This window comes from Numida meleagris, chromosome 6 (genome assembly GCF_002078875.1).
Source record: "Numida meleagris isolate 19003 breed g44 Domestic line chromosome 6, NumMel1.0, whole genome shotgun sequence".
NCBI classification, from domain to species: Eukaryota; Metazoa; Chordata; class Aves; order Galliformes; family Numididae; genus Numida; species Numida meleagris.
The window spans coordinates 7,300,933-7,313,966 of NC_034414.1; the positions used below are offsets into that span (position 1 = coordinate 7,300,933).

General features: G+C 36.6%; 1 protein-coding gene across 7 annotated transcripts in view; it reads left to right on the forward strand.

The window, feature by feature from the left end:
- Positions 1-13,034, forward strand: part of PPFIBP2 (PPFIA binding protein 2) — a 92,857-nt gene that overhangs the window by 12,148 nt on the left and 67,675 nt on the right. For 2 of the 7 annotated variants that reach the window (XM_021400935.1, XM_021400939.1), the window contains exons 1-2: positions 1,164-1,307; positions 8,251-8,348. In XM_021400935.1, coding sequence (XP_021256610.1) covers positions 8,285-8,348 — 64 coding nt within the window. In that variant the 5' untranslated portion in view covers positions 1,164-1,307; positions 8,251-8,284. Of the gene's footprint in view, positions 1-1,162; positions 1,308-8,250; positions 8,349-13,034 lie in introns of those variants that run through there. The other 5 variants (XM_021400938.1, XM_021400950.1, XM_021400937.1 and 2 more) reach the window with 3 other exon arrangements.

Consider the following 13,034-nt stretch of genomic DNA (forward strand, 5'->3'; position numbering starts at 1 on the left):
AGTAGCTGGTCGGGATTTGGAGGATTTTGCAAGCTCAAGCTTGGAATCTTAACACTGTGGTTATTTTAGCGAACCAGTCTCAATAAAGGAGTTACCAAACAGTGAAAAGCACAGTTCAGTTATCACTTCAACAAACTCGGTGAGTTTTTTCAAAATAGGACCGAACAGGAAACACTCCAAAGTGAGACAGGATATGTTAAAGCCTGACCTAAGTATCCCCTCAGGTGTCACTGCCGTTTGGGAGGCTCCTGGCCCTGCTACAGTGACATTCAGGCCTTATAAAGTAAGTAAATAGTTCTGTTTGATTTGCCTTCTGTCTCAGTTCAAAGATTTCATTTCAGAGACAGTAACTTTCTATCAACTTACTGCTTCAGTTACTCTTGTACTCTAGCATTTGCCTTACCGGCAGTTTTTCTAACTTACTTCAACCATATGAAAGAATTTTTGGTTAGACTGGAAGTAACGCCTACTAGCACAATTTTTAGGCTGCAGTTTTTATTTTGGCGAATACTTTTCGATCACAATTCACCTTCAAGTAACTAAGGTATTTATTTCAAAATGAATCTGGAGGAATCCTGTGTGTTCATTAGCGGTTGAATTCCTTGAAATGCTCCGCAGACGCAGGATGACGTGCTTTGTCGTTGGTAGGAACTGAAAAACGCCTGGCTTGATTGATTATGAAAGGTGCTATATGTAACAGTAGATTTCCGGGTTCTCTTTGGTTTCATGTTCTGTCGGATGTATCTACTTTACGGATGCGGAGTGCCGGTCGCTTCAGAACTCTTCTGTAAGCTATAAAAAGATCACACCAAATAGTCAAAACTGGAGATTTGGTTACGTGAAGCGTACTTGTTTCAGCTATGGCAATAGAATGGGAACAGTAACAGCTTGCACAGATCAAAGTAAAATAGAAAAGCTGGGCACTTGAGTGTGTTTTCAGTGTTATGACACTGCTAAGATCCTTTCCTAGCTAAGTAGATTTTTCAGGGAGAAAATACAGCTTCTCCATAGAACAGCTCATTGAGGAGACCTATATATCTGGTCACATGTTTGTTATGGGCTGCTGCTTGTTCCGTCTAAAGTCAGTTTCTATTTTCAGGGGGTGCTTAATCTGTCTCTAGTCATCTTGTTTCTTCTAGGGTCTGCTGAGTAAAGAGGAATAAAGGATAACACATTTTTCCTGCCACCTGTAATAATGTTTCTTCAACTGGGAGATATTACGAGTTTCTCTGGACCGTGTGGAGTTTAAAAATATTCAGTGTTGCTTTTGGATGTCAAGTTGTTGACTTGCAGTGTTGCTTCTCTAGGTAATTCTTTCACTCATAATTAGAAAATTACATTAATCCGTTAAGTATGAAAAGTCAGTGTGACAGAATATACCGTTCTCTAAATAAGAAATCAGCTGTGGGATGATACCTGACAGAGTTACTTCCTTACTGGCCATTACTGCAAGGATATTCTAGAGTAAAATAAATAAAAAGATCAGGATTTAACTTCTTGGCTATACATTTTCTTTAGCCAGAGGCAGAAAAACTGGAAGATAATGTTTTCCTTAATTTTCTTATCTCTAGGAAAGAATCAACATTAAAAAGTTGTCTTCATAAGCATGAAATGGACACAGCTGTAAAATTTACATTTTTCAGTGGTGTGATGAGTAATGTGGGCAAATGGCCCTTTTCATACTGACCCATTTGTTCTTCTTAGTTTGAATGTTTTTAATCCAAGCAGAATCACTTCAATTGTTTGCTGTTTCTAGCAGGAGTATGTTTTTTTTTTTTCTTTTGTTTCCCACAGTCACTTCCCTAAAATAGCTACTGAATCTTAAATGTACTTGATTCTGTAAGTACTTGGTGCTGGTCAGCTCCTGCCTGTGTGAATTCAGCATGTTTTGTGCCCGCAGATGCAGGTTGGGCCACGTTAAACCACCTAAAGTACTGCAAGAATCGTTTCGGTGAGGGAAACATGTAGTTTCACAAAATCCAGAAAGCTGTCTGTTCTTAAATTTTACATCTAAAACTGAGTTCAGACTTCAAAAGGTTTTGTCATCACACTGATGAAGCTGAGGGAAATTCAGAACAGAGCTTTATAACCTGGGTAACCCAGAAGTAGATCACTTCTTAATTAGAAATATTCAGAAGTTGAGTTGCATCTATGTTGGACTGTTTCTCTGTGGGGTCTAACCTGAACCTGTGGTTTTTTTACCTGAAAAATCTTGTGGTTGGAAATTCTTTATTTTGATTGCAGGGAATCAATTTTCTAGCATGTTAATCTTCCTACTTGTTCTGCTTTTCTGCAATACAAAGGAATCTTGCGTATTTCAGTATCCACCTGCGTCCTTTAGCAATCCTCTCTTATTTTACTGTCTGTTTATTTTAAGGAGTACTTAGCACTTTCCTTTTAATCCTCCAAAGCAGAGTTCTTTCTGTGAAGACTGGTTGCTTTTACTCTGCGTGGAAACATTCCCAGTCACATGTGTCAGCATGTATTTCTTTTGTGTCCTATTTCTAAAGGTCAGAAACTCGAATGCTATGCGCAGCCTTGTTCATCTCATGAAGTGAGTTGAAAGGGATGGATTGGTTTGATTCTGAGGAGCGACTTGCTCTTCAGTTAAATGGGGATGCTGTAGGAGAGAAAGTGGAATAGGGCTGGGAAGGTACTATAAAATAGCTGCTCACTTTTTCATGCTGCTATAACCAGTCTTTCGGTAATATAGGAGCATTCACTGGAAAAGCATTCAATAGCGAGTCAAAAAAAAAATCAGATAAATCCACAGAGGATTGGTCCTTCAACATCTGTGAAACATGATGATTCCTGCGTAGTTTGTGATTAAGAAAGTCTCGTTCTCCCTGGTTATTGGGAAAGGAAGAGGAGGAGACTGCTTCTGCACCTGTGTTGCACTGAACATCATTAGAGACAGAGCACTGGGACAGGCAGGCTTTTTGCCAGAATGCTTTTGTTAATCGTCTATACCTATACTACAACATGAATTAAATTTCACAGAATCATTCATTATTTCATGTCTCAGCTTAAGGTTTCCAAGTCTTGCATGATTTTTGGCTTTGTTTTTCTTTCTTAGGGGAGTAGTAGTAGGGATTTTCCCAGGCATGGGGTTTAGAGTTCAGTAGCTTGCACAAGACTGGAATGAAATGTTGACTTTCATGGAAGAAAACTGGAAGATGTGGTGCTGTTCTTTGTGGTTTTTTTTATTTTTACAAGCTAGAAATTTGAATTAGTTAAATGATAACTGAACAAAAAATAGTGTTTTATTTTCATTTAAAATAATAATTCATGCTGAATGCAATTTTTATTTTAAGACTTGCAAAGTCAGAGGCTATGAAGTTTCCCTTTTTACTATGTGTAAGAGAGATAAAGCTTAAAGAGTCCGATAACAATTTAAAATGAAATTATGAAGCTGCTTTTAAGATCTATGGGAGATTTAAAAAAAAAAAAAAAAAAAAAACAACTGACAGAGCTTTCTGCAGCTGATAGAACTGCTGTAGGGAGGTGCTGAAGAAACTCTGCTTTTCACATGCCATTCTGTCGGTGTCAGCTTTTATACGTAAGGATGAGACCTTGCACAAACATGAGTTGGGAAATTCAGTTCCACTACCACTAACAACTGTAATGTAATATCTGTGTGTCTTGTGGAGGAGGTACTATGAGCTGATCTGAATTCTTTAAGTACCATAAAGAAGCAACAAAAACATTGACAAGATATTTAAGGGTGCTTTCATTTTACTTGTTTTCCTTTTTTTCTTTTCACTACATAAAATCTTTAAATTCAGACTCTGATTAGCTAACTTAATGGGTTTGTTTCTGAGAACAGATGTTTGCCTTCTTGACTTGGCTACATCATAATGCAGTATATTTAACTATGCTCAGTTCTCTTTGTTTTTAAATTAAATTATTTTGCACAATACGTTTAGAAGTGGTGTAGTTCTTATCCCTAACTTGTCTCGGCAGCAGTATGGTGGTTTTATAGTGCCTGCCTACCTAAGTTAGTTTAACTCATTTACTTAGATAATGAACTGAGCTCATTCCCTCATGGAGGTATTGTACAGCACAGCGCTCATCCTAAGGATGTCCTTTCACAGAAGGACTCTGGGCAGTGTGTTGACTTTCCCAGTGCTTTTCTTCTTCCACAGACCTGAAGTGATTCTTTTTCAGGTCTCTGTGTAACATGGGCAAATCTACATTTGCCTAGAGCTTCCACTCTGCACTCCCTCCCACCTCTGTCCCCACCCCGTTGGTGGAGCCTTTACACTCCCTAGCTAAAAAAGATCTTTATTTCCTTTTTAGTTGTCTTGTTAAAAACAAAACAAAAAAACGCTTTAGTCTCCTTTTTATGTATTTCATAAAGATTAATGAATGAATCAAGAGTTCTGTTTACCCTTCTGTCTTTTCCAATGAAGCACATGAACGGGAAATAGAGCAGCTAGTGCTTATATTAACATATTTAAATTAAATTTAACCTATAACCAGATGAATATGACTTTGGGTGCATAGTCTCAGAGGATGCTGTTCTAGTGATTGCCAGAAATTCTATTCCCAGCAGCTGTGGGTGGTTAGTTAGAACTAAGGATTAACTTAATTAGAGAGGTATGCTAGGTTTTAAAAGGCCAGCTCCCAAATATATATTTATGACTTCTGAATTTGGTGGCTTCATGGGAACTCCTGAGCCAAGCTGGAGAGATGAATCAGCAGTTGTAGGTCTGTGGGGTGAGCGGGTGCAGTACTGCGTGCGGCTGGGGGAGAAGCAAGGTGGGAAATGGTGGGGGTGGAAATTGTGCACAGACGCTCATTCCAGCCCAGGAGTTGTCTTGCAGCTGAAGAATGTGTGGAGGACTTCTGAGCCTTAGCCAAGACACTTATCTTTCATTATACCATCAAGTACGAAGCAATGTGAGATTTCAGTTTGAATCCTTGACGCGCTTTGCAAACGTGTATTTATTTATCCCAGGGGAAAAGGGAAAAAAATGAAGGGGAAAAAAAAAAAAAGGTGGTGGTGGTATTTAATTATTAGCTGTGTTTTCTATACGCAAGAGGAATTTGAAGGCTGCCCAGTGAACTGATCTAAAGTTATATTGAGAAGACCTAGAGTTCTTGTCAAAAGCTCCACCCTTTCCATGACTGATAACATTAGTAGTCTTGTTATTAGGAGTAAGCTTTGAAAAACATCGTACGTAAGTGTTGCCTAAAAGTTCACATTCTAATCTCTGAATAGTCATGAAGGACTCAGTTTTAATTAAGGCGTTTCCTAATTGGGAATGCATCTGTTAAGTATTATGTTCTTTTTGGACACAGTAAACTATAGGCCTGCATACAGAAACTAGGTTAAGAAATTTGCAAAGTGTACAGGCTCTAAGTAAGTTAGTTTTAAGAGAAATTTTTATTTGAAATGCAAATCTCACATTGGGATTTACAGGGTAAAGCTAGATGAGCAAAATGAGTTTAGGGCATGCAGACCAGTTTGCTCTGCGCTTCCTGGAAGATCTTATTACTTAGGTAATCATGACAAACAGGGTTGCAGTTTCTTTATCTGTGGGCTGAGCTCTAAAATATTGTAAGCGTGTGGCTTAGAAGAGTTGATGATAATTTAGACTTACATCTGCTTAACAGTAAAACTCTGGCTATTAATTGCTAGCAGTTTTTAGTGATCAGAGGAAAAAGTTAATTCTTCTTAGGGACGTGAAAAGGTGAGTAGATTGGTTCTTGTATTTTACTGCTATGTAAGTTAATGCAGTGTTATGAAGTTCAGAATTTGCTAGTGTTAAAACTTTTACTGTTACTTCCATAACACTAAGGAAGTCTTTTCAGCTTTGCTGAACTGAACAGAAACTATTTTTCAAAATGTATGTATTTATATACGTAGATAAATCATGATGTTTTGCATGTGTTGATGTCATTCAGGAACGAAAGCTGTAAAAAGAATTGGGAATAAAATTCCAGCAAATAGGCAGATGGCTCTTAGGCTCTCAGCATGCTTTGAGATTGATACAGGTGTCTGGTTTAACACTATTTAACCATAATAAATAAAAAAAAAAAGAATCCACAGTTTCAGGGACTTCTATAGAACTAGACCAGAAACTGTAACTGAAGATGCATGAGATTTAACAAGCAGTTTCGTAATAATGCTCAGAAGAGTCAAACTGCAAGGAGGGAGTGTCTGGGAAAATAAGACTTGCCTGAAGCACAAGCAACAGGTCTGTCTAGAAAAAAGATGTCAAGCAAGTAATATTACATTATCACTCTGGAGCAAGGCGCGTTACTTCATTTAATGAAGGGTTGTTTGATCAGCAGATTTTACTCTAGCTTGATTCAGTTAAGCAGCAAATACACTGCAGATACAGGTGAGAAAACGGGAGGGGTGTGGAGGCTGGGAGGAAATAGAAGGAAGCTTTTGTGTTATTTTTCAACAAAACCTTCTGGTTTATCTCAAGATCTTTATTGAAAGTTTTTCTCTAAGTGAAATTTCAAGTTTGTAATGTTTCAGTGTTTTCTGTAGGTATTTCACTCTAGATGGCCAAAAACTATATTTGATGTTTTTTAAGAAATAGTAGTTCAACTTGTTAATAATAAATTTGCAGTTCTCTAGCTACTTTAAGCACAGAGCTTAACTTGGAGAACGAAGAGCATGCAGTATATCCTAGTGATAGAAACTCTATATTGCTTTTAGTATTTTTCACTTTTTTTCTTCCTTCTAATTTGAGCCAGCCTGCTTTCCTAATTTACCAACACAGCTGGTGGCCATAGATTTCTGGGGGTGTGGCTCTTCTCAGCAGCAAGATAGCCTAGGCACCTCCTTGGCTGCTGCTTACCGTAGGTGGATTTCTTTTCACTGGGGTGATTGTGAGCCATGTTATTGTTGCTTTGAAGTAGGAGGAAAAATTGCAAGGAAGGTGACTTATTGCAGTTAAGAACTGGGTATCTCTAATGTTTTTACTGGATCTGCTGAGGTACTGGCAGGTAAATATGATAACTGAAGATGGATATCTACCAAAATCAAGGAATCGATGCATCAGAATCGGAAGAAGTGTCTGAAATGTTCACATGTAAGCGTTCCGAAGTTTTAAGTTTATATCAGCTGAAATAGTGACTTCCAGGATAATCCTGAGGATAAGTTGTATTATTTTCAATAACGTTAAATGAAATACTTGGGTCAGTTGCTATAAAGATTAGATGAAATTCAGTTACATTTAGCATTGTTTGTACTTAAATTATTATTCTGACAAAAATGGAAAGACAAGACCAACATGTATTCTCATGAATGTTTGCCTTGGGTGAAACTAAAGATTTGTTTTGTTTTTTTTTTTAAATATGGCATTCTCATGCTGCTCTTCGAATCTATTTGATCTGAAATTAGATAATAGCTTAACCATTATGACAAGCTAAAGGGCAGAGCTCAAATTAGAACCTAGTAATTTCAGACATTCATTCCTGCAGTTGTCCCTTAGATAATGGTGGTTGACCAGAGTGGATGGAGCACACACAGCTCACTGAAAACATACAAGCTATTAATAAATCAGTTTTCTTTGTACCTTTGTGTTTTTTTCACCAGAATTTTGTCTCAGGGTTCATGATTTATAAACAAAGAAAACAATTTTAATTGCTACTTTTTTTTCCCATTGGATTGGTCTTATTACTGATTTCCAGCATTTCTTACAATGCAATAATATCGACTCAGCCTTAAGTGTACTTTTAGGGATTTTCTTTTCTTGTGGTCCATCAGAAATCACAATTAAAAAGATGACATTTTTATGTTAAAGCTGGTTTTATCCTTTGGCTTCTGATTGAGTTGTTCAGGAAGTGTCCACCTGAGAGTAAATGTAGGTGGTTTAGCTATCAGTTGTGTCATTGGTCGTGGTCGCCAGTGCCTGCAATTGTCCCTGAATGAGCACCATACAAGTACATCTATATGAAATGATGTTAGAGATTGTTGTTGTATATATTTAAAATAAGACAGTTGAAACTCTAATTTTTAGCATAAGTTATAGCATGACAAATAAGGATTTCAGAGTTGCTGATCTGGTGCTGTAATGTAAGGGTCAGAAGTGAAAAACAGATACAATTACTGTTGGGGTCGAGCCAGCAACAGGTTTGTATGCATTTTGTTAGTTTTCATATTGCAAGGCTGAATTTTTTAATAGTGTGGAGTTTTGCTTGCATGGCTTAATATATAATAAAACAGTGAAACACATTTTCTGTAGGGTTGGGTGTGGTATAATGCATATGATTTCATCTGTCTTTCAGCTGGAAGAGTAAAGGTCTCAACAAATTGCAGATCATGGCTTCTGATGCTAGTCATATGCTTGAAGCAGCTTTGGAGCAGATGGATGACATAATTGCAGGTATAAATAAAGCACTATTTACATCGGATTATTTTTATATTTAACCTTGTTCATCTTTTTCCCTCCGATTTTCCTGTTTTTAATTATTTTGCTCAGATTGCCAGCTTCCCTGTGACATGCAAGTTTTTGTGGTTTAACATCTATGTGAACTAAACTTTACGTAACATAATGGAAGAAAATGTGTAATTTTATCTCAGACATGTATATATGGAAATAAGAGATTTAATTAGTCCTATGTGATAACTTACAGAAATCTTATTTCATGTGGTAGCTTTCAATTTTGTTGATATTTCATGGAAAATAATTGCAATTACTTGTTTCAAAATTTACATTTGAAGTATGCTTGGTCATTTAACTTTCTGTAGAATAGTGTGTGTTAGATTTTTGGTTTTTTTCTATTTCTGTGTGTTTGTTGAAAAATGTGAAGTTTTCACAAAGGTATTCAATTATCTGGATAGCATATATCTGTACTTTACACGCACATACATTAGTATGCATTTATAAACCATGTGATTTTCTTTGTCTGTGTATGTGTGTGTATATATATAGAACAACTTAGTTATTGATAATGTTCATGGCCTAATAATTTAGAATGTATAGCTCTTTTTGTTAGCATTCATATCCAGGAGTGAAATTAGAAATTTATTTTTACACAGCTTTCTGCTAGAAAGGGATATGATGCAAGACAGAAATTGCTGTCTTTCGGTTCTCTTATGGTAACACAGTTAAAACTTCTTGTCTCAACATTGCCACATCCAAGAAGAGAAGGTAATTTTTTGGTAAGGACTCAGTAGCCTTGGGGTTTGTGCTCACAGAGCATTCAGCATGAGCTCCTGGAAGAGGCATCTGGGTAGGGCCATGATCTCACTTTAGCACAATGGAAAATCATTTACTGAATGTTTTTAAACTTAAATTGTGATGGCCATGCTGTGCCTTTTTTAAAGCTAATGCTTTAAAAGAGCCAAAGCAACATAGAGACCCATGTGCTCCTAAATCATCTGCGTACATCCGAATATTTTCATTCATTTAATTTTTTCTTCTCTTCTGTGCTAATTGATACATTGCCCAGTACACGCTGGTGATAACACTTATGTGTGTATCTTCAATTTTTCTGAAAATTTTCCTTAGGAGAGATTTTTCTTCAGAAAATGCATGTCTTCCAAGAGAAGAAATAAGTTTAAATAAAAGGTTTCAATTTTCTAAGATTAGATACTGGTTTTCTTCCAGGTGTTGTGGTATGTTTTCTTTTGATCAAAGGTGTTGGAAAAGTTATCATGATTTTGATGATTTTCAGACTTGTTTCATAGATTTTCATCTACTTCAATCTTTTGTGTTTGGAGAGTGGGCTTCCGACAAATTTCAAATTGTTCTGTACTTCCTCTATATGGATACATGCTGTCCGTATGACAGAGAAGATGCCCTGTAATCGACAGACAGGTCTATTTCCTCGCGTATATTTTGTATAGAAAAACTTTCTTTTGCCTGGAGATAGCACTATATATTCCCTTCCAAAAAAAACTTGGTAGTCATACAGGCTGTATATATTTTTTTTTTTCGCTGAGAAGATAATATTACCACTCAGTAGCATTTCCATGACTAGCAGCTCTGAAAAACAGTTGTTGCAGGGTTGGTTCTGGGTAACATAATAGGTGTTTACTGTTGTGTTTTTTTTCTCCCACGGTATTGAAAGATAATCCATTAAATATATGATAATATGGCAATATATGACTGTCTTGAAATAAATAATCTCATACTTCTACTAGTTTGGTAGAAAAAATAATTGAGCTAGGCTTGACTCTTTTTACTATTTTCTTTCCCCCATTCCTTTTTCATGCCCGCAACTTTTTAGGGTTTCATCCTGATAAATAAGTAATAGAATTAAATAGTTCCAGGCTGCCAAGCAGCACTGCTTTTATCTCCTCTGCTTAGCTGTCGTGATTATGGAGATAATGATACGGAGAAGCAAAACACATGATGTAAGAAATAATCTGCATTTATCAGTGGATTGCACAGCCCATTTGCAGCCGGTTTGTAGTGGTGGTGTTGCCCATCAAAACAAAGACTTAGACATGCTTGTCATACTGGAGTTTGTTTGTAAGAAATAATCTGTTTCAGTCGGTGCATTGCACATCCCATTCACAGCTATTTTTCTAGAATCAGGTAAGGGCTTGAGTTGGAAGGGGCCAACCCCCTTTTCATCCACAAAGACCCCCAAGTCCTTCCCCTCAGGGCTGCTCTTAATGAGTTCTTCTCCCAGTCTGTACTCATGTCTGGGATTGCCTCAACCAAGTGCTGCTGATTCCCAGACTCTAAACCAAGAAGACTTAGGTGTGCTAGTTATACGTAGAGTTTGTTTCCGCAGTGTTGTGAGTAAATTGACAGCTTCAGGAGAGTTGACTTTGACTTCACCTTACTTACTTCTATTTTCTAATTTCCAGTTATATTCAGTATAATATGGAACATAAGTTAATATAAAAATATATAATGGAGGAAAAAAAAATCCAGGCCGTGCTTTCTGTCAGGTCTCATCAATGTTAACTGAATAATTCCCATGTGATATCAGAATTATCTCTATCCATACCAACAAAAAAAAATATTTCTTTGTTCCTTTACTTATTTTTCGGTGTAACACAAAGCTCAAATATTTTGGAGAATCGTTTACGTTAATTGTTATTTTCCATTAGTAGAAATAGAAAAGTGATTTTAAGATAGGATAACTGAAGTCTTTTCTGGTCATTCTTTTCTAGCTAATGTTCTGTGCATTCCAGAACTGGCTATTGCATATTCTGGTATGATTGAGGGACTGAATGTGTCTGCTGGAGCCTATACTTGGATACTGGTGATTATCCCAATTTGCCTTAAATTGAAGAACATGGTTACTGTCCAAGTTGGATTCTCTCTAATTCAATCCGCTAGGCTTCTGCATGCAATCTGGGGAGGGACTGGAAAACAGGAATATTCTCTTCTGTGTGGTGAGAGAAAAAACAGTGTACAAAACTCCTTCAGAATGAGGACTGTCATGAAACAAACAAGGAAAGAGTTTTCTAACTGCAGATTTATAAATATTATGTTATGCAAATATTGGACAAATTATCTGCACAAATGTTGATGCTCTTAGGCTAGTCTAGAAACAGCAGAAGTCAGTTGTTCTGAGCTATTTAATCAGACTGGAGATTATTATTTTTTTTATACAATCTGCCTAGAGTTTTTTCAGCTCGCAGATCCATGGTGTCTGGGTACAACCTAGGCAGCGTTGGATTCAAAGACTAAGGCTAAATGTCATGACTATTGGAGAAGTAGCCGATGGAAAAAGAGGTATCCCTTGGAATGAGGCCTGAATGGGTACTAGGAAGAGCTATGTTCTTCTCGTGACCTCAGAAACCTTTGCTCCAGGCATAAAATGATCATCAATCGTTGCTTCAGGGAATTGAGAAGTCTAGAGGTATTTAACCGCAATTGGTTAACTTCTGAAGTTCGAGTAGGGCTGTGTGTGTACACATGTAAGTGTACACACATATATTTATATATATGTATACACATATGCAAAGAAAAATTCTCTGTTCAATAAGAAAACAACTGTAAACTTTCATATTAGCTGCAGTTATTATTAAAGCACGAGGCCCTATTCTAATATTTTGAGGAAAGAACTGGGCATGCAAACACATAACACAAAGGTTGATAGATTTGTAGTCCTACTTTTAGTCCTCCTAATTGTGCAAGTAAAGTCCCTTACTTCAAACGCTAGCACACCTAATGTATGATTCTGGTTAATGGAGATAAAAAGTCTTATAGTAGATTGTGCATCTCACTGCAATACAAAATATATTAGCATTTAGAGTGCATGAGAGTAGGATTGTCAAACAAGATTAACAAATTAAATTTCTTTGGGCTTGATCAAATTTGACAGATAGGTCAGTGTTCCCAAGTCTTTAATGCTTCAGTACATCTTTACTGATAACCCACCCTCTTAGCTATATAAATTAGGCATGCTAAATGATTACCCCTATTTGGCTAAAACAGCAAAAAGGACTAATGTGATTGTCAATGAACATGACTTATCCATTAGCCAGAATGCCTTGCGCTCGAAACAGAGGGATTTTTTTAATCAAAGCACTCATGTCAACTCTGTCTACATATTCTTTACTTGAAGTGCACGCTTATGACATTGCCTCCCTCTGTGTCTTGTCCAAGTCATTACTTGCCCATTTCTTCATTTTGTACCCCATCCATTAAAATGTGCCTCTCCACAGGATTATAAATTTGGCTTAATTTTTCTTTTCAATAAATCATAATGAATTAAAATAAAAACGTATTTCACTTTTAGCTTATATCAAAATATTTATCTGTCAGTAATTTGGAAATCGATTACCTTTGTGAACAATGGTCATAAATTTAAGATGTAAAAATTAATGTCATAATATTATAGTCCTCTGTGGATCCAGAATCTCTCTAAATTCAGCAGTTAATCAGAATAATTACTGTAATCCTTAACAGGAGCTCTGGCAATTATTTAATGAAAAATAATTAAAGATATAAACGTGTTATCACAAAGGCGTGTACTTTGTGATACCAAAGTATAACCAAACAAAGTAATTGTAAGAGTTTGTCAGTATTTAAGAGGTATATGAGTTTAAATTCCATTCTCTTCAGGGGCAGTACGCATTCAGCCATCACCTTGGCTGTGTA